The sequence below is a fragment of the Quercus robur genome, chromosome 7 (genome assembly GCF_932294415.1).
Source record: "Quercus robur chromosome 7, dhQueRobu3.1, whole genome shotgun sequence".
In the NCBI taxonomy this organism is placed as follows: Eukaryota; Viridiplantae; Streptophyta; class Magnoliopsida; order Fagales; family Fagaceae; genus Quercus; species Quercus robur.
In genome coordinates, this window is record NC_065540.1 from 13160428 (window position 1) to 13179914 (window position 19487).

At 36.0% G+C, this 19487-nt stretch overlaps 3 protein-coding genes across 5 annotated transcripts in view; all 3 read right to left on the minus strand.

Annotated features, from left to right (window-relative positions):
- Positions 1-19487, minus strand: part of LOC126692332 (protein NRT1/ PTR FAMILY 5.5-like) — a 33087-nt gene that overhangs the window by 5099 nt on the left and 8501 nt on the right. The gene's annotated exons all lie outside the window — the stretch shown is intronic.
- Positions 416-4901, minus strand: LOC126692329 (protein NRT1/ PTR FAMILY 5.5). Of its 3 annotated transcripts, none has more exons than XM_050387899.1 (6): positions 4685-4901; positions 4527-4595; positions 4144-4190; positions 3117-3205; positions 1661-2163; positions 416-1422 (listed from the first exon to the last, which is right to left on the minus strand). In XM_050387899.1, exons 1-6 carry the CDS (start codon positions 4771-4773, stop codon positions 588-590), a joined length of 1632 nt encoding a protein of 543 aa, XP_050243856.1. In that variant the 5' UTR covers positions 4774-4901; the 3' UTR covers positions 416-587. The 3 variants fall into 3 exon arrangements, with proteins under 3 accessions (XP_050243856.1, XP_050243855.1, XP_050243857.1); XM_050387898.1 differs by having other exon boundaries at positions 3117-3331; positions 4685-4900; XM_050387900.1 differs by having other exon boundaries at positions 3117-3331; positions 4527-4600; positions 4685-4890.
- The window catches only part of LOC126692330 (protein NRT1/ PTR FAMILY 5.5-like), a 31186-nt gene continuing 21742 nt past the window's right edge, over positions 10044-19487 (minus strand). Inside the window, exon 7 of the mRNA XM_050387902.1 lies at positions 10044-10556. Coding sequence (XP_050243859.1) covers positions 10224-10556 — 333 coding nt within the window. The 3' untranslated portion in view covers positions 10044-10223. The remainder of the gene's footprint in view (positions 10557-19487) is intronic.

A 19487-nucleotide genomic window follows, 5' to 3' on the forward strand; every position in this document is an offset into this window, starting at 1 on the left:
GGTTTTTTTAGTCAACTTTGGTCCATTTCTCTCTCTCTCACGGTAGAAGAGAGGATGCTTCGGTTATATTTGATCTATTCGTCTATTTTGGTTCATTTCTTTCTCTCGAGTATAAGAGAGTGCCCCTATACACAAAGCACCGCTTGTGACAGTGCTTCCCAGAAGCAAGTTTCTCTACGGGATCCACGTTAGCTTTCAGGCAACGATGTTCTTCGCTGAGTCATAGTCCCCTCATTTTGCAGAACCAGATATCAGTTCTTGAGTTATAGTCCCTACTCTTTTCATTGTTAAGAAGGCCCTTATAATCAATTCTTCTTACTTTCTTTACAAAAAAGAAAGGAACGAAGAATTAGAAATCAAGGTCAGTTTCACTTCATGTAGTCTGGTGAGAAGAAAAAGAGATGAGAAAGAAATCTCTACTGTTTCAATAACTTAAGCTTGTTGAATCATTGCACTTCACAAACGTCAATGAATACAAAGAATACTGCCACATTGAATTGGAGAATACAAGGAAATGAATGTAAAATGAAATCGTTCTAAGAATACTAACCACAGAAACAACAACAACAACAATGCACATGAACTTCCTAAGGTTGTGTAGGTTCTTCACTTGGTGGGTCTTTATAGGTGTAAAACATTGCCACCAAGATGTACAAAATAAGATTTGCAGAACTCAACACTGTCAGTGTCCAGTAGTAGTTATCCAATTGACTTTTATCCAATGTGTCCTGAAACCAACTTCGTTTCCCTACACTTCCACTCACCTTTCCCACAACATAAACTGAAAGAACACTACCCACAGTTCCTGCTCCCATCACACCGTAGCTGAAAAGTTGCAAGTAGCGCTTCATTGAAGTAGGAGCTTGATTAGTGAAGAATCGATCAATGCAGTCCTTAGAGATTCCTTCAACGGCACCAAGAAGGAGAAACTGTGGAAGAAGCCAGAACATGCTCATTGGGATTTTCTCATTATTGTCATTAGAATTGTCAAACCCGTGCCTTTTAACCACGTCTAGCCTCCTGGTTTCCACCTCTGCAGCTGTGATACAACACAGTATAGAAAACAGCATTGCTGCTGTGATTCCACAGGGGGGTATATATTTTTCTCTAATAACTAGTTTAGTTACCTTGACATACAGATTAGGGAAATAGTCTTTTACAAGGTCATAGAATAGTTTAAATATGGGAAGAGGGATCTTCCATTTTCCGACCTTTTGATTCATATCCTTTGCTTGCTCTATGAAATAAGTGTTTCCTATGGAGATCACAACCCCACACATGATGAAGGTCATCCACATGGGTATCATGCGTACTACACTTTTTGTATCCTCCACCTCTGCTAGGCTGCAAAGTGTCCATCTATTTTTTTCATTCTGTTCCTGATTTTGGGTTTCGACTACAATGGCAGCCTTGTCGAGGCACCTGTATTGAAAAATTATGTTTCAGAGAATAATGTCATAACTAACAGTAGATTACATATTGTTCTGCCAACTATTAGAAGTTAGTAGATTTGAAAATAGAGACTAGCAGAAATCATGAACATTGGTGAGGTCATTATACTTTCTAATAAGTCTGTTAAATGCAAAAATGTGGTACTTGGGTTTCGAAATAAATGACTTTGTATCATCAATTTCTAGGTTGAGAGAGAGTGAGAGAGAACCTAAGACTCCGGGTGTGAGGCACCTGATTATCATTTGGTGGGAGATGATGAAACATCTTGGAAGCAGAGGCTACAAAGACCCTACATACAGTTGTAAAAGGACTCCCCTGTGGTGCAGAATTTCTGTATACACATGAGCCAGTTGTGAATAGAAAAGTTGCCACTCCAGTACATACTGCTGGTATTAAAAATTGGACAAACCATGGCTTTATATTTGGAAGTGCAATACATGCAACAATTGGAAGAAGAATCACACCCAAGCCGCCTGCCGCTTGCCATGGCCTAAGCTGCTCTGAATTATCTTCTTGTTGTTGTTTCAGGAAAGACTCTAAGGATGTGATATGACCAGATATGCCAATAGCTACAAGTGCTAACGCTGTATAGAAGATAGCCTTTTGGGTATTGCCAATGCAATCTGGGTTCAGTGGCTTGTATGCACCACAGTTGCCTGCAGCAACATCAGAAAGGACAGGTGGTGTTGACATTGTCAAGGAACCCATCCCCTGCAGTGACACCCAATACTTAGTACATCTTCTCGTAAAAAGTTCTATGACTCTGTCAAAGCTTATATGGTGCAAAAGAATGAATTGGGTAACATTTTTAGATCAATGACATTGTCATAATGGGCCAATGGCATTACAAATTGATTGACATAAACAGGCTTATTTCACTGCAGAGTACAAAAGATAAAGCAGGTTAATAATAAATCTATCTCCCATATTACAAGGGCATGAAAATGTGCACCCTAAATACAATATTTTGCAAATGACACCCTTCTTTAAGATCAATTTGCGATGTTCATTGCATCATCCTAATCAATGTTTAAATAAAATATTTAAGAGTAGCTATTTGCTTAAACTATGGAAGCATTTATAATGTGCAACCAAACAAATAAAAAATTTGCAATCAACTCTTTAATTTGAGAGTAATTTTCCCTCAAAATGATTAATTTACACACTAATATGGATGGTGGGGTGAACATTGCAAGTTATTCTCAAATTAGAGTGTTGATTCAATTACTTTATAATTTAGGGTGGGCATTATAAATGCTCCCATAATTTAAGGCAAATAGCTACAATTAATTCTAGTTAGAAATGAGGAAGAAGAAATAATTATGCAGCATAACATTCCTCAGTAAAAATCATCCATGTATCAACAATCGAGTGATCTTATTAGATGAGATGCCCAATGTTACTCCTTGATTATTCATTCTACATTGTTGTGCCTATATTACTATGATGTTGGAGTGATAAATATAACTTCTTTCGATAATTCAAATGTTACAACAAGTGGGGAGGGGGAATTTGAACCTGGTTCTCCTTATAAAGAAGACTAGGCAATGCCATTGGACTACAAGGCTTTGGCGAAATGATAAATATAACTAAAGCAGATTTAAACAAAAAAATGGCAATAGTCATAGAAACATATAAAAATGAGGGAAAATTTGAAAACCTACAAAGCTAAAAGCAAGACTGGAGTGCAATAGCATCCAATAGTCACCCATGAAAGCATCAACAAGGAAGGTCATGCCTATAGGCATTATGGCTGCAACACCAGTAAACACATTCACAATTGCAGCAGCATGGGTAATGGTAAGACTCCAGACATTTGTCAAGTATGTCATCATCACAAACAAGGCATAAGCTGTTAGTATGTCAGCCCATACCAGAACTGCAATGGAAAAGGAAGAAAGTGCCTTTAGATTACATCAATAATTAAATTATAAAAAACAAGGTAGCTTGATATATGGATGAATAATTTGAAACCCAGTAGTTGAACTAACCCTTTGATGACATGACTGTCAAGTAAAAGAACTGCCTTTAAATCAGTAATCACCAATTGAATTCTTTGAAATCTTACAAATTTCCATAGGCATACTTGATATTTCAAGAGTTGAAGAACTGCCTTTTTAATTGGATTCTGGATTAGAATGTGGCAAAATCTAGGCTACTAGTTTCATGGTGAATGGATATGATTTTAATAATTTCACAGTGGAGTTACCCAAAAAACTCTAAAAGATCCTAGTCCAAATATTATAAGGATTAAGGATCTATGAACATAAATGGTGCTTCAAAGAATTACTTTCTGTACTGATAATTTGTTAAAATCTTGCGGAAAGAAAAGCAAATAAAATGTGCCAGATTTTGCAGATAGTTCCATATTACTTGTAAGGTAAGGAAAATAAGGGATGGAACGCAAGGGACTTATTTTCTTTTCTTTAAAAAAAAAAACAAAAAAAAAAACCAGCAATTGAAATCCTCTCTATAGGATAATGCCAAATATGAAATTTCAGGGAATTCATGTGTTCTTAAATCTTAGTACCTCTATAGCTAAAATTAAAGATTAAAAAAAAAGACCCATATAAGCCAACAATTAGAATGAGATGCCAAGTGTGTGTTTGTGTGATTTCTTAACTCATTTGTGTAACAACTGAACCCAAAGCGCTGAAACTACTAGATTATTTATAAACTAGTGCAAAGTACCTGTTATTCTGACAAAGGATCCCATGTTCTCCAGTACCCTCAGCTTTCTGTAATACAAAAACTACAAAATCATTTGGAACAAGTATATTGAAATATACTAAGTTCTAAGAGAGAACAACCAAACTAACATGATGCAACAGAGAAATTCCAAGTTGCAAGAATTGGAGATAAGACTGTCTACCAATCAGCTCTCCCCAGATCCCATAAAAGTGGGAGGTTTGTAGGCTTAGTACTACCTCTAAGAAGGTCAGCACACATGGTTGAAAACCATGAAGTTCAAAAACATGCTTACCATCAAGAAATGATAAGCAAACATAAATGATATGAATTAAGACGTTTCTTGGAGAAAGCCAGAGAAAAAAGTATGTTATAGAAGGTGTTACCTGGAAGGACAAGTGGGGTTGAAGCTATATTGTACAAACCGTAGAGGGAAATTTCTGAGTTCCTTGTAACTGTGCTGTTGCATTTTACTACATCAGTTGACTTCTTAGTTTCTTAGTCAATGTCAATATATCTATCAGTGTGTCTTCAAATATCTAACATGAGGCGGCCCGACGGTGAAATGGAAGTACTTTTAACCCTTTTCATACGTTTCCGTTTGACCGTTTCCCATCTAGAACAGTGAGGCATCCACGTTTGGATTACATTGTTTATGAACTGTAATCTCCTATTAGGTTTGTTTATTTGTTCATATGCACTTTTATAAGGCTTCACTTTTTTAAATACTGAAAAGACCCTCTCCTCACAAACTCTGACTTCGGCTCTAAAATACTTTATGGTCATGTGTGTAAGGACGTGTGTAATTAAATACAAAAATCTTGATATGCATTGTACCCATGTGGATAACATTCATTATGTGTGGGACTGTTTTGCACAGGAAACATTTACTTTCGAGAGCAAGCAAAAAATATGAATTACAAGGTTGGAAATTAAAGGTCCTTCCTATATTTAAAATTTTCTGACCCTGTAAAAGATCATTTTACTGATCTGTATGTCAAAGTAGCTAAAAAAGTAATTCCAGGAAAATATGTAGCCCCAAGTGGAATCAATGTAGCAAAGCTGTTTTTTATACTATGCTGTATTGCGGCTGCAAAAATGAAAACCAGGAGGCTAGATGTGATTAGAAGGCACATGTTATATGACAAAACTAATGAGAAAATTCCAATGAGCATCTTTTTGCTTCTTCCACAGTTTCTCCTTACTAGTGCCCTTGATAAAATCTCTGAGGACACCATTGATGATAGTTACTTCACAGATCAAGTTCCTGAATCAGTAAGATGCTACTCGCCATTTTCACTTATTGGGGTAATTGAAGCAGGAACTATGGGTAGTGTCCTTTTCAGTTTAAGTTGTGGGTAAGATCAGTGAAAATGGAGGGAAACCAAGTTGGTTTCAGGACACATTGTATAAAAGTCTTTTGGAAATTGGATAACTACTATTGGACACTAACATATTGTGTTCTATAAATCTTGTTTTGCACATCTTGGTGGCATTGTGGTACACCTATCAAGACCCAGCAATTGAAGACTTCAATTAAGCACCAGCAAATGAGCAATTTTCCCAGCCTCAAGAAGAAGATTAGAGATAGTTGTTTGTTTGTGCAAAGGAATTTAATAGGAATGATTTGGGGAGGATTTCAATATTTAGTTTAAATGACTTGAATAGAGTATGAAATGACATTTTTGTTTTCTATGGATTAAATTTATGGAGGGATTTGAGCTTTGTTAATACGTGGATTTGAAATGACTAGGAGTAAAATGTCATATCAAATTCATAATATCACAAATGTTTTTGTTTAAATGAAATCCTCAAAGGATAAAAAAAAAAAAAAAAAAAAAATGAAATCCTCAAAGATTAAAACCATCATGTGTCGTAGCATTTATTCTAGCAACTATTTCTTCTAATCATTTGATTTTAAATCCTCATATCGAAACACAATCTTGGGGAATTTTCTCATCTTGCTTATCAAACACACCATGGCTCTTAATTTCATCTGGCTACATAACAAACTATTCAAATTTTCAATGTTAGTGGACTGGAGCCCCATCACAAGCAGGTTTGTCTGAAGTGGAACTTGCATAAATCAATAATGGTGGCCTTTTCCTGTTGGAGATTCAAAAGACTCTCTCACCCTTCCATTTTGCAGAACCAGAGGTCAGTTCTTGAGTTGTAGTCCCTCCTCTTTTCACTTTTAAAAAACCATTATAATCATTTCTTCTTGCGTTCTTTAAGAAACGAAAGGAACAAAGTATTAGAATTCAAGGTCAGTCTCACTTCATGTGGTCTGGTGAGAAACATTATCAAAAAGGGCAGAAGGAAAAAGAAGGGAAATTTCTGCTGTTTGATTAACTGAAGCTTGTTGATACAGAGAATACTACCACATTGAATTGGAGAATACAAGGAAATGGATGTAAAAGGAATTTGTTCTAAGTTTACTAACCACAGCAACAACAACAATGCTCATCATCTTCCTAAGGCTGGGAAGATTCTTCATTCTTTGTCGCTTTATTGGCATCTTTACTTGGGTCTCTACAGGTGTACCACCATGCCACCAAGGCGTACAAAATAAGATTTTATAGAACTCAACACTGTCAGTGTCCAACAGTAGTTATCCAATCGGCTTTTATTCAGTGTGTCCTGAAACCAATTTGGTCTTCCTCCCCTTTCACTGACTTTACCCACAACATAAACTGAAAGGACACTACCCACAGTTCCTGCACCAATTACACCATGGCTGAAAAGTTTCAAGTAGCGGGTCATTGAGGCAGGAGCTTGATTAGTGAAGAATTGATCAATGCTGAAGTTAGACATTCCATCAACAGCACCGAGAAGGAGAAACTGTGGAAGAAGCCAGAACATGCTCATTGGGATTTTCTCATTAGGTTTATCAAGAAACCTGTGCCTTCTAATCACATCAAGCCTCCTGGTTTTCACTTCTGCAGCTGTGATACAACATAGTATAGAAAACAGCATTGCTACTATCATTCCAAAGGTGGGTACATACCTTTCTGGAATTACTTTTTTAGTTACTTCAACATACAGTCTTTTGAAATGGTCTTTTACAAGTTCATAGAAAAATTTAAATATGGGAAGAGGGACCTTCAATTTTCCAAGTTTGCGATTCATATTATTTGCTTGCTCTAAAAAATAAGTACTTCCTATGGAAATCACAACCCCACACATAATGAAGGTCATGCACATGGGTATCATGCGTATAAAGTTTTTTGTATCCTCCATCTCTTCGTAGCTGCAATGTCTCCATCTATTTTGTTCTTTCTGCTCTTGATTTTGGGTTTGGACTACAATTGCGGCCTTGCCAGGGCACCTGTATTTAAAAAAATTCCTCTTTCAAGAACATTGTAGAGCTTGCTAAAAATTTGTGTGTCATAACTAACAATTGATTACATATTGTTCTGCCGACTGTTAGAAGTTAGTAAACTGGGAAATTGTTACTAACAGAACTCATGAACATTGGTGAAGTCATTATACTTTCTAAAAACTCTGTTAAATGCAAAAATGTGGATACTAATGACTATCATCAAATTTCTAGGTTGACAGTGAGAGAGAGAGAACCTGAGACTATGTGTTTGAGGCAGCGGATTATCATCTGGTAGGCTACAAAAACTCTAAATATAGTTGTAAGAGGGCTCCCCTGCGGATGCGGTTCAGAACGTTTGTATGAACATGAGCCAGTTGTGAATAAAAAAGTTGCCACTACAGTACATATTGCTGGCATTCCAAATCGGACAGACCATGGCTTTATAAATTGAATTGCAATAAATCCAACAATTGCAAGAAGAATCACAATAAAGCCACCTGCTGCTTGCCATGGCATTGGTTGTTTTGAATCTCGTTGTTTCAGGAAAGCGTCCAAGGATGTGATATGACCAGATATCCCAATAGCTAAGAATGCTAACGCTGTATAGAAGAGAACCATTTGGGCATCTCCAATGCAATCTGGCTTGTATGCACCACAGTTCCCTGCAGCATTAGAAAGGATAGGTGGTGTTGACATTGCCAATAAGCTTAACCCCTGCAGTGACACCCAATAATTAGTACATCTCTAGTAAGTCCTATGACTTTGTCAAAACCTATACAATGCAAAAGAATGAATTGGGTAACATTTTCAGATCAATAACATTGTCATGACAGCATTAGATATTGATAAACATAGTTGGCTTATTTCATTGCAGAGTACAAAAGATAAAGCAGGTTAATAACAAATATCACTCCTAAATTACAAGGGCGTTGCAGTGTGCACCCCAAAATACAATAGTTTGCAATTGACACCCTTCTATTCAAGTTTAATTTGTAATGTTCACCGCATCATCCAAATCAATGTTTTAATAAACATATTTGAGAGTAGCTATTCACCTAAACTATAAAAGCATATGCAATGTCCAACCTAACCTATAAAAATAATGCAATCAACATTTTAATTTGAGAGTAATCTTCCCAAAAATTCAATAATTTTCACAGTAATATGGATAGCGGGGTGAACAATGCAAGTTAATCTCAAATTAAAGTGTTGATTTGATTACATTATATTTAGGGTGGGTGTTATAATTATAAATGCTCACATAATTTTAAGTCAGATAGCTGCAATTAATTCAAATTAGAAAAGAGAAGAAAGTAAGTTATAGAAGACATTATACCTGAAAAAACTAGTGGGGTTGAAGCTATATTTTACTACAAAGCGTGGGAGGGAAATTTCTGGGAGAGACGATGGTGTGAGAGATAGACCATCACCGCGTTAACCTACTTTTTGTCACTTTCAGAGTTCAGTCATACAACTTTCCTAATTCCTCCTACATTTTGACACGCTCAAGTGCACATAACCATACACACAATTGCCACACGGCTAAATAAAAGAATAAAATATAATACATTTAACTATCCCAATTCCATGCAAGCATTCTTCCTATTATCCAAGATTAAACCAATCAAATGATCAAGCACTTATTTAAATCAGACTCAAACTCACCCTCTCTCCCAAATTCCCAAGTGATGGTTCTTGAAGAGCATGAGTAATGGAGGTTGGACTGTGTTCTTGAAGAGCACAAGTAACAGGGGCTACAATGAAGAGAGACTCCAATGGCAATAGAAGAGGTGGGCTCAACCCTCTCCTTCCCCAAAGGGTCCAGCTGAGCTTTTCAAGAGATGGACTATTAGGGTCTAGTTAAGCTTCCAGCTTACAGGAATGCAATGGAAAAATCGAAAATAGACATATGGGTTTTGGGTACTCTTGGTTTTTTGAAAAGGAAATCAAATGAGGAAAATCTATACTAATGTGATGAAACAATCTCTTAACTTCACCCTCTCTTTTCCCAAGCATCTACAATATATATAGTATTTAGGTTTTTTGATGTTAAATTGAATGTATATATTTAAAACTGAATTTGTGTTTGTAAGATACAATTTTTTGTATAACCTATATTTAAAACTAAAATTGTGTTTCTAAGACACAAACCTTAAAGGTTTGGATATTTGATACCAAAACTGATATGTAGAATTGAAACCATGTTTTTAAGACAAGATTTCTTTATAACAATAATACTATGAATTTTTGCCTTGAAAGGGAAAAGAGAATCTCTTTGAGATCCAATTCCCCTTACCCAAAAAATAAAAAAACCCAATGTCACAAAACTGAAACAGAACCTAAAGAATTAGAGCTTTCCCACACCTTAATACCCTCCTATATAATAGCAAACCCAATTATAGTACCCTCCTATAGATCAGTTCTTGAGTTATAGTCCTTTCTCTTTTCATTCTTAAAAAAGCCTTTATAACCATTTCTTCTTTACTTTCTTTAAGAAAAAGAAAGGAACAAAGAAATAGAATTCAAGGTCAATTTCACTTTGTGTGGTCTGGTGAGAAACATTATCAAAAAGGGTTGAAGGAAAAGAAGGAAAACTCTGCAGTTATATTAACTTAAGCTTGTTGCTACATTGCACTTGACATACGTCAAGGAATACAGAGAATACTGCCACATTGAATTGGAGAATACAGGGGAATGGATGTAAAATGAAATTCTTCAAAGTTCACCAACCACAGAAACAACAACAATGCTCATCATCTTCCTAAGGCTGGGCAGATCCTTCATTCTCTGGTGCTTCATCGTCATCTTCAATTGATGGGTCCTTATAGGTGTACCGCGATGCCATCAAGATGTACAAAATAAGATTTATAGAGCTCAACACTGTCAGTGTCCAATAGTAGTTATCCAATCGACTTTTATTCAGTGTGTCCTGAAACCAATTTGGTCTTCCTCCCCTTTCACTGACCTTACCCACAACATAAACTGAAAGGACACTACCCACAGTCCCTGCACCAATTACACCGTGGCTGAAAAGTTTCAAGTAGCGGCTCATTGAGGCAGGAGCTTGATTAGTGAAGAATTTATCAATGCTGAAGTTAAACATTCCATCAACAGCACCGAGAAGGAGAAACTGTGGAAGAAGCCAGAACATGCTCATTGGGATTTTCTCATTAGGTTTATCAAGAAACCCGTGCCTTCTAATCACATCAAGCCTCCTGGTTTCCACTTCTGCAGCTGTGATACAACATAGTATAGAAAACAGCATTGCTACTATCATTCCAAAGGAGGGTACATACCTTTCTGGAATTACTTTTTTAGTTACTTTTTCATCCAGGCTTTTGAAACGGTTTTTTACAAGTTCATAGAAAAATTTAAATATGAGAAGAGGGACCTTCAATTTTCCAAGTTTGCGATTCATATCATTTGCTTGCTCTAAAAAATAAGTGTTTCCTATGGAAATCACAACCCCACACATGATGAAGGTCATCCACATGGGTATCATGCGTATAAAGTTTTTTGTATCCTCCACCTCTGCTAAGCTGCAAAATGTCCATCTATTTTGGGGTTGGACTTTAATGGTAGCCTTGTCGAGGCACCTGTATTAAAAAATTATTTTTCAGAGAATATTGTAGGCAATATGTGTTAAGCTTGATAAAAAAATTTGTAGCTTGTAAGTCATAACTTATGGCTGATTACATATTGTAACAGTTCTGCCAACTATTAGAAGTTAGTAAATTGGAAAATAGTTACTGGTAGAAATCATGAGCATTGGTGACAGCATTATACTTTCTAATAACCCTGTAAAATGCAAAAATGTGGGCAATTGGTTTTAAATTAATGACTTCATATCATCAAGTTTCTTGGTTGAGAGAGAGAGAGAACCTGAGACTCCGGGTGTGAGGCACCTGATTATCATTTTGTAGTTGATGACAAAACATCTTGGAAGCAGAAGCTACAAAGACTCTACATACAGTTGTAAGAGGACTCCCCTGTGGCTGCGGTTCAGATGGTTTGTATGAGCGTGAGCCAGTTGTGAATAGAAAAGTTGCCAATACAGTGCATATTGCTGGTATTCCAAATCGGACAGACCATGGCTTTATATATGGAAGTGCAATACATCCAACAACTGGAAAAATAATCGCACTAACAACGGCTACCACTTTCCCAGGCGTTTGGTTCTCCATTTTTTGTTTCAGGAAAGACTCAAAGGATGTGATATGACCAGCTATCCCAATAGCTATGAGTGCTAATGCTGTATAGAAGAGAACCTTTTGGGCATCACCAATGCAACCTGGCTTGTGTGCATCACAGTTCCTTGTGGCATCAGGAAGAACATGTGGTGTTGACATTGCCAAGAAGCTTAATCCCTGCAGTGACACCCAATAATTAGTACATCTTCTGGTAAGTCCTATGACTTTGTCAAAACCTATACTGTGCAAAAGAATGAATTAGGTAACATTTTCGGATCAATAACATTGTCAAGACAGCATTACAAATTGACAAGCATTAAGTGGCTTGCAAAGTGCACCCCAGATACAATAGTTTGCAATTGACACCCTTATTTTTAGATTAATTTGTAATGTTCGCATCATCCAAATCATTGTTTTAATTAACATATTTATTAACACTTTAATTTGAGAGTAATCTGCCCAAAAAGTCATTCATTTTGATGGTAATATGGATAGCAGGGAGAACAATGCAAGTAAATCTCAAAGTATAGTGTTGATTCCATTACATTATAATATGGAGGGCGTTATAAATGCTTCCATACATTAAGGCAGAGAGCTGCAATTAATTCAAATTAGAAAAGAAGAAGAAGAAATAATCATGAAACATGACATTCCTCAGTCAAAATAATCCATGCATCAACGATTTTCAAGTAATTTATTTAGATGAGATGCCCAATGTTGTTCCATGATTATTCTTTCTACATTGTTGCAAAATGTAGGGAGGGGAATTTGAAGCCCAAGACCAGGCAATGTGATTGGGGTATAAGGCTCTTGGCAAAATGATAAATATAACTAAAGCAGATTTATATACCAAACTTGGTAATACTTGTAGCATAGTATAAACACAAAAAAATGAGGGAAATTTTGAAAACCTACAAAGCAATAAGCAATACTGGAGAGCAAGAGCATCCAATAGTCACCCATGAAAGCATCAACAAGGAAGGCCATGCCTATTGGCATTATGGCCGCAACACCAGAAAACACATTAACAATTGCAGCAGCGCGGGTAATGTTAAGCTTCCAGACATTTATCAAGTATGGCGTCATCACAAACAAGGCATAAGCTGTTAGCATGTCAGCCCATAGCAGAACTGCAATGGAAGAGGAAGAAAGTGCCTTTAGAAAACACCAATAATTAAATAAATAAATAAAAAATCTAAGGTGGCTTAATATATTAAACTATTTCCTATAAATGAAAATTTTGTAACCCACTAGTTGAACTAACCCTGTGATGACATGACTGTCAAATAAAATAACTGGCTGAAACAGTAATCACCAATTGAATTCTTTGAAATCTTACAAATTTCCATAGGCATACTTGGATATCAAGGGTTAGAGATTTTCCTTTTCCATTGGTTTTTGGATTAGAATGCGCCAAGTTTGAATCTACTAATTTCATAGTGAATGGATAGGATTTTAAGAATTTCATGGTGGAGTTACCAAAAAAACTCAAAAAGATCCTAGTTCGAATATTATAAGGATTAAGGATCTATGGCCCTAAATTGTGCTTCAAAGAAATTTCATAATTCATGAATGGCTTTTGGAAAGAAAAGAGCAAATGAAATATACTAGATTTTGCAGAAAGTTTTTTTTTTTTTTTTTTTTTTAAACAGTAGATAGTTCCATATTACTTGTAAGGCAAGGAAAATAAGGGAGGGAATGCAAGGGGCTTTATTTTCTATTAAAACACTGAGCAATTAAAATTTTATCTATAAAATAATGCCAAATTGCAGGGGATTCGTGCGTTCTTAAATCTTAGTACCTCTATAGCTATGATTAAAGTAATAATTAAAAAAAAAAAACCCAAATAAGGAGCAATCAGAATAAGATGCCAAGTGTGCGTCTGTGTGATTTCTCTTTGACTCATTTGCGTAAAACGTTAACCCAATGTGCTGAAACTACTACATTATTTATAAACTAGTGCAAATTACCTGTTATTCTGACAAAGGACGCCATGTTCACCAGTAACCTAAATTTTCTGTAATACAAAAAAACTACAAAATCAGTTGGAACAAGTTCTGAGAGAGAACAACCAAAGCAAAATGCATCAGAGATATTTGAAGTTGCAAGAATTGGGAAAATTTCTGTCTACCAATCACCTTTCCCAGATCCCAAAGAAGTGGGAGGTTTGTGGTCTGAGTAGACCTCTAAGAAGGCCAGCAGACCCAACACATATAAAGTTAAAAAAAAAATGCTTAGCTTCAAGAAATGGTAAGCTTTAGGACTCCTAAGATAATGATAAACAACCTTAAGATCAAAATTGTATCAATAAGAGGGTTCTTTGAGAAAGCATGAAAAAAAGAAAAAAGAAAAAAAGAAAAGAAAAACATGAAGAAGAAAAAAAAAAAAAAAAACCAAGGCAGAGAAGATGTTACCCGGGGTTGAAGGACTATTGTAGTACAAACTACAAAGCGTGGGAGGGAAATTTCTAGGAGAGACAATGTCAGAGGCTAGCCTTCACTGCGTTCACGCTCATTTTAGACATTCAGTCATACAACTTTCCTAATTCCACGTAAACCGTGGTGTTGCATTTTTTACTCATGTCAGTTGACTTCTTAGTTCTTAGTCAATAGATAAAATCTATTTCATTGTTAAAGTATCCAAGAATGTGACTCTCAAAAAACAAGTATCCAAGAATGTGAAAGACACAAGTACTAATACTGTGGCCGACAGTGAAACACAAATACAAATACTTTTTACCCTTTTCATACGTTTCCGTTTGACTGTTTCACGTGTAGGATTAGAAGGTATCTACTTTTGGATTACATTGCCGCTCAAAATGAGAAAATTCAGCATGATTCGGAAACATGCATCCTCTCCTCACAAGGGGTGGACCCCACATGTTTCCGAAACATGCAATATCTTCTCGCTCTAAATCCTCTTACGTCTTAGCCTACCTATATGATTTTGTAGCTACCACTTTGAAGGCTTGTTTATTTGATCATATTCATGTTTTTGAGGCTTCACTTCTTTAAATCTATATTTATATAGGATAGGGTTTCAGTTATATCTGGTATAAATCTAAGTATGTTGCACCATTTAATAATTTGTTATAGAATTTATATTTTAAAAATTCCACTATTAAATTACAAGTTCTATATATTCTTAACACTCGTGCTAATTTTCATATTAATTGGATATTATTTACTATTCGATTCATAAACTCATCTTTTATACATTACTTTAAACTAGAAAAACTTTAATTTAAACAAATGATTGATGAGATAGCTATTAATCTTTGATCACCTTAAAATTTTGCAAGTATAAAGAATATATGAAGATAATGTAATCTAATGGTGGGTTTGTCAAAATTCGTATCCAATTAAAAAATATTGAGTAGTGTAATATTGCTTAAAGTTACCTCGTATGTAACTTAAACCTAACCAATCTACATATAATATCTAAAAACTAAAATATAGTATTTATTATTACTACCCTCTTATTGAGCCATATCATCATGGTATTCCGATAAAAGTTTAATCTAATATTTATTCTTACTGCATCACCTTAGTATTTCGATCTATTTTGGTCCAATTCAGTCCACCTTAGTTCACTTTGGTTTATTCGATCCATTTTGGTCAAATTTGACCAAGTTTGGTCTATTTCTATTCATTTCGGTCCACTTTGGTCAACAACTTACACATGGACATATGTGAATATACATATATATACACGCGCGCACACACTCAAGAGAAATGCTTTATTGTTGACAATTTCATAACAAATTTTAAATAGTAAGTTATTATTGATTCTAATATGGGCATATTATTGTTGTCGCTTTTGTACCCATCAATAACAACTTGCCACTTAAGGTTTGTTGTGGTAATCATTCGAAAATTAGGAAATTTCCTAACTTATTGCAAAATTTCTACCCATCACGAAATTTACGACTAGCAATATCTAAAAACTGAAGCATAACATTTAATATTATTACACTCATGTTGAGTCACACTAGGTATAACATTTTGGTTCATGTCAATCTATTTAGTCAACTTTGGTCCATTTCTCTCTCTTATAGTAGAAGAGAGGATGCTTTGGTCATATTTGATCTATTTGGTCTATAACGACCCCGCCCCAACTGTGTAGATATTGTCTGCTTTAGGGCCCATACCCCTCACGGTTTTGTTCTCCCTCAAAGCATAAAGCAGTGGGGGAAAAAGCTTCTGCACATTGAAGGGAGGTTATTCCTTATAAACACATTCTCGTGTGGAGCCCAGACTTCCGGCTAGGGCACCGCTCTGATACCATCTGTAACAACCCAAGGAAAAGCACTAGCTACATCTGCGTTATACCTCAAAAGGACTAGTCACAATTGAGGCTCCTTGTAGTTGTTAATAAAGCCTAGTTCAATCCAATAAATATCCGATGTGGGACTCATCACACACCCACACACATCACACAATCAATCAAATTGGGGCATTACAATTTCCCCTACTTAAATCCCTAACGTCCTCGTTAGGGCCCACTTTATGAGGTAGTGTCTCTGAGCCCATATGGGATTACCGGGCTGACTCTGATACCATATGTAACAACCCAAGGAAAAATGCTAGCCACATTTGCGCTATACCTCAAAAGGACTAGTCACGATTGGAGGAGGCATCTTGGGAGCGAGAAGATGAGATGAAATCAAAGCATCCAGAGTTGTTCGTTAACGAAGGTATGTACAATTTCGAGGACGAAATTTTTTAAGGGGAGAAGGATGTAACACCCCATAATTTTGATACCAATTTAATTATTATACGTAAATTAAAAAGGAGACCTACAATTAAATGAATTTAATTGATTTGGGCCTAAGATATTTAAAAAAAAAAAAATACTATGGGATATGAAGCTCAAGTGAAGTGACATAAGTAAATATATGGGCCTTGAAAACCCTAGTATTTTACCCCTTAAGCTACACATGCATATTCTTATGAGACTTCCTTTTTGCTTCAGCCGCATCACACTACTGAACTTTGCTTCTCTTCACTGTGGCTGTGAGTAGAGATTACAGGTACGGTTTCTATGATTATACTAATAGAGAAAGGGCTCTTAGAATTGTTATTATATTTGATTAAGAATGGTATTATTGTCGTATGTCAGGAAGACTTTGAATTGAACCAAATAGAGTAATAGGCTTGGACTTTGTCACCATGTTAAAGGGAAAAGAGTGTTTGTGGTTAATTTGCTTTCACGCATAGCCTCAATTGTTGACCGGTTAATATGCATTCACACTAGTTTAGCCGTGTACTAGATTTTGAGTCTTTGGGTTGATAATTACAATATTATAATAGGAATTGTTATATAGCTATATGGTCCAGGCTTTGAAATTTGATTATGTATGAATAGTATGTATGGTCATATGGACCTCTATTGGCTCTAAGATTGATTTGGCAGAACTATATTATTGCACTAGCTATCTTTTAGCTATATTGAAGTTTCATGAATATTCCGATTAGGCAGCAATATTTATAAGTCCAAAAATCTTATCAAAGTTGAAAGTAAATTGGATAGTTTGGTGAATAAATAGAGGATTTTGGATAAATCAATATTGTCTAGGATAAAACCATTTTAAGTGTGAAAATAGATTTTTAAGTGGGAAATTGTGTATTGATGAACCTATTTTTGGTGTTGCTAGGTTCTAGTTCTATTGAATTGTTGTGATTCAAGGGAGGTTGATTTCCTTTATTTTTGCAACTAAGAGGTAAGTAAGTGGTGTTTACTAATTTTGGGGGTTTTCCCAAACAGTGTTGGTTATTAAACTATTATATATCAAAGAAATATATTGTTATTCTATACATATAAATGGATATTTTATAATTTTTTGATGTGCACATTAATTATTCGTTTTATGAAAAACTTGTGAGACAACCTAAATTTATTTAAATTTGTATGTGCGATATATCCTTATGAAAGTTCAATAAGTGTATAAAACATTTTGAACGTTTAGACTCTCAATTTACAAATTACCAATTTAAGCTTAATATCAAACAATTAATGTGCAGAATATGAACATAAGCTTAATACAGAATTGATAAACAATCTAAACCAAATAAAATCACATCCACATCAGAAATTAAATGGAAAAGATTAAGGGAAGAGAGATGTAAACACAAGGACAATACTCGATGTGTTATCGAAGAGGAAACCAAAGCCCTTAGTATAAAACCTCTCTGCCGCCCTCCAAGTGGTAAACAATCCACTAAAGAAGGTAGTTGGGATACATGAACAGCAGAAGACCCTCCAAGCCTAATCTACCCAATGTACCTAAGCCCTTCAAGCTTCTACTCCAACGAGGTTACGCCGAACCTATTTCTTCTTTAGTTTGCCGGATTCCGCTACTTGACCATAGCATCAACCAATATGAAATTGGTCCCTTCTTAACTGCTTCCCAAACACCAAATGGCCTCCTCATAGATATAGGTATGGTGAGAAAAGGTTTTGGTAATGTACCTCTCAAGGATTTGACAATGGAGAGGAAGAGAGTAGAGGAATTTGAAGAGTCTCTGAGTCTGTTTGGATAGAACTTATTTTGCTGAAACTGAAAACTGAAAATACTGTAGCAAAATAATTTTTAAATGAGTGAATAGTGCCGTGGGACCCATTTTTAATGAAAAAGTTGTTGAAAAGTGGAATTTGTGGGTTCGTGAACAGTGCACGGATGCACTGTTCATCGTGGAAAAGTCAACAAAACTGGCTCAAAAAAAAAAAAAGCTGCTGAAAACACAAACGTAAAACGCAAAAGCTGAATCCAAACCCAACCTCTATGTGAAGATTGTGGATGAATTAATCTTGTTTTTCTTTAGGGTTTCTCTCTCAAAATTCTCTTTGGAAGCTCTCTCAATATCGTGGGTATAAGGGTATATATATAGTAGGGTGAGAAGAAATGTGAAAAGTCAGTTTTTCCCAGACAGGGTGTTCTGGCGACTTGACCTCGTGACTAGGTTGAGTCGCGAGTTCAAGCCGCGAGCTAACAGCCTGGCCAGCCTGAGATTTTTGTCCTGTAGTGCAACAGCTGGTGCGACTCTTCAGCTTCTGGCATGTTTGGCACATGTGCAACTTTCTGGCGGCTTGCAAGCCGCGAGCCACCCGCAAGATCCAGTTGCGAGTCCCTACTTCTTTGCACAATCTTGAATATTTCTTCACACTCTCACACACACTACCCTTACATGATTCCCACCTAAATACAAGATTACTAATTGCTAAAATACAAGCAAATTTGACACGGAATAAAGCCAACAAGATGGTTGATAAAATTCAACCTTACACCTTATATTTTCGAGAATTATGATTGGATTATTTTTGTGAGCATCTTGAATGGATTATTTATGTGAGCATCTTGTAAATGTTTTGAAAACCTATGGCAAGTCATGATTAGAAGCTCAGTATGGTATTTAGTCTTTAGCAAGGGACAATCATACTGTAACTAGTCCTTAGTAAGGGACGGTCCCAAAAGGGGACAGTGCACGTTTGATAGCTCCTTAGCAAGGGAGTATACTATTGAGGATCCAAAAAGGAAGCTCCTTAGCAAGGGAGTGCACCTTTAGGTTCCAAAGGAGCCATCCTTAAGAAATGGGATGAAAAGAAGGTTCTAGTCCCAAAAAGGGGACAACACAACCCTGTCAACGGAGCGTAAACATTAACCATGAGAAAAGGCTTCTGTACATTGAAGGGAGGTTATTCCTTATATACACATTCTCATGTGCTTCCCTAGGCGATGTGGGATTCCATGGAATACAAGACCCCCCTTTTTGGGTCCCTACATGGTCCATTTCTGTCCGTTTCTCTTTCTCTCTAGTAGAAGAGAGTGCCTCTAT

Excerpts from the sequence above, each read along its gene's own strand:
- LOC126692329 (XM_050387898.1), bottom strand. The coding sequence starts at position 4,773 with ATGCCTCACTGTTCTAGATGGGAAACGGTCAAACGGAAACGTATGAAA. Across the intron at positions 4,596-4,684 it reads TCACCGTCGGGCCGCCTCAT|TTACAAGGAACTCAGAAATT; the intron begins GTTAGATATTTG and ends GCAACAGCACAG. Across the intron at positions 2,164-3,116 it reads CCAGTCTTGCTTTTAGCTTT|GGGATGGGTTCCTTGACAAT; the intron begins GTAGGTTTTCAA and ends GTGTCACTGCAG.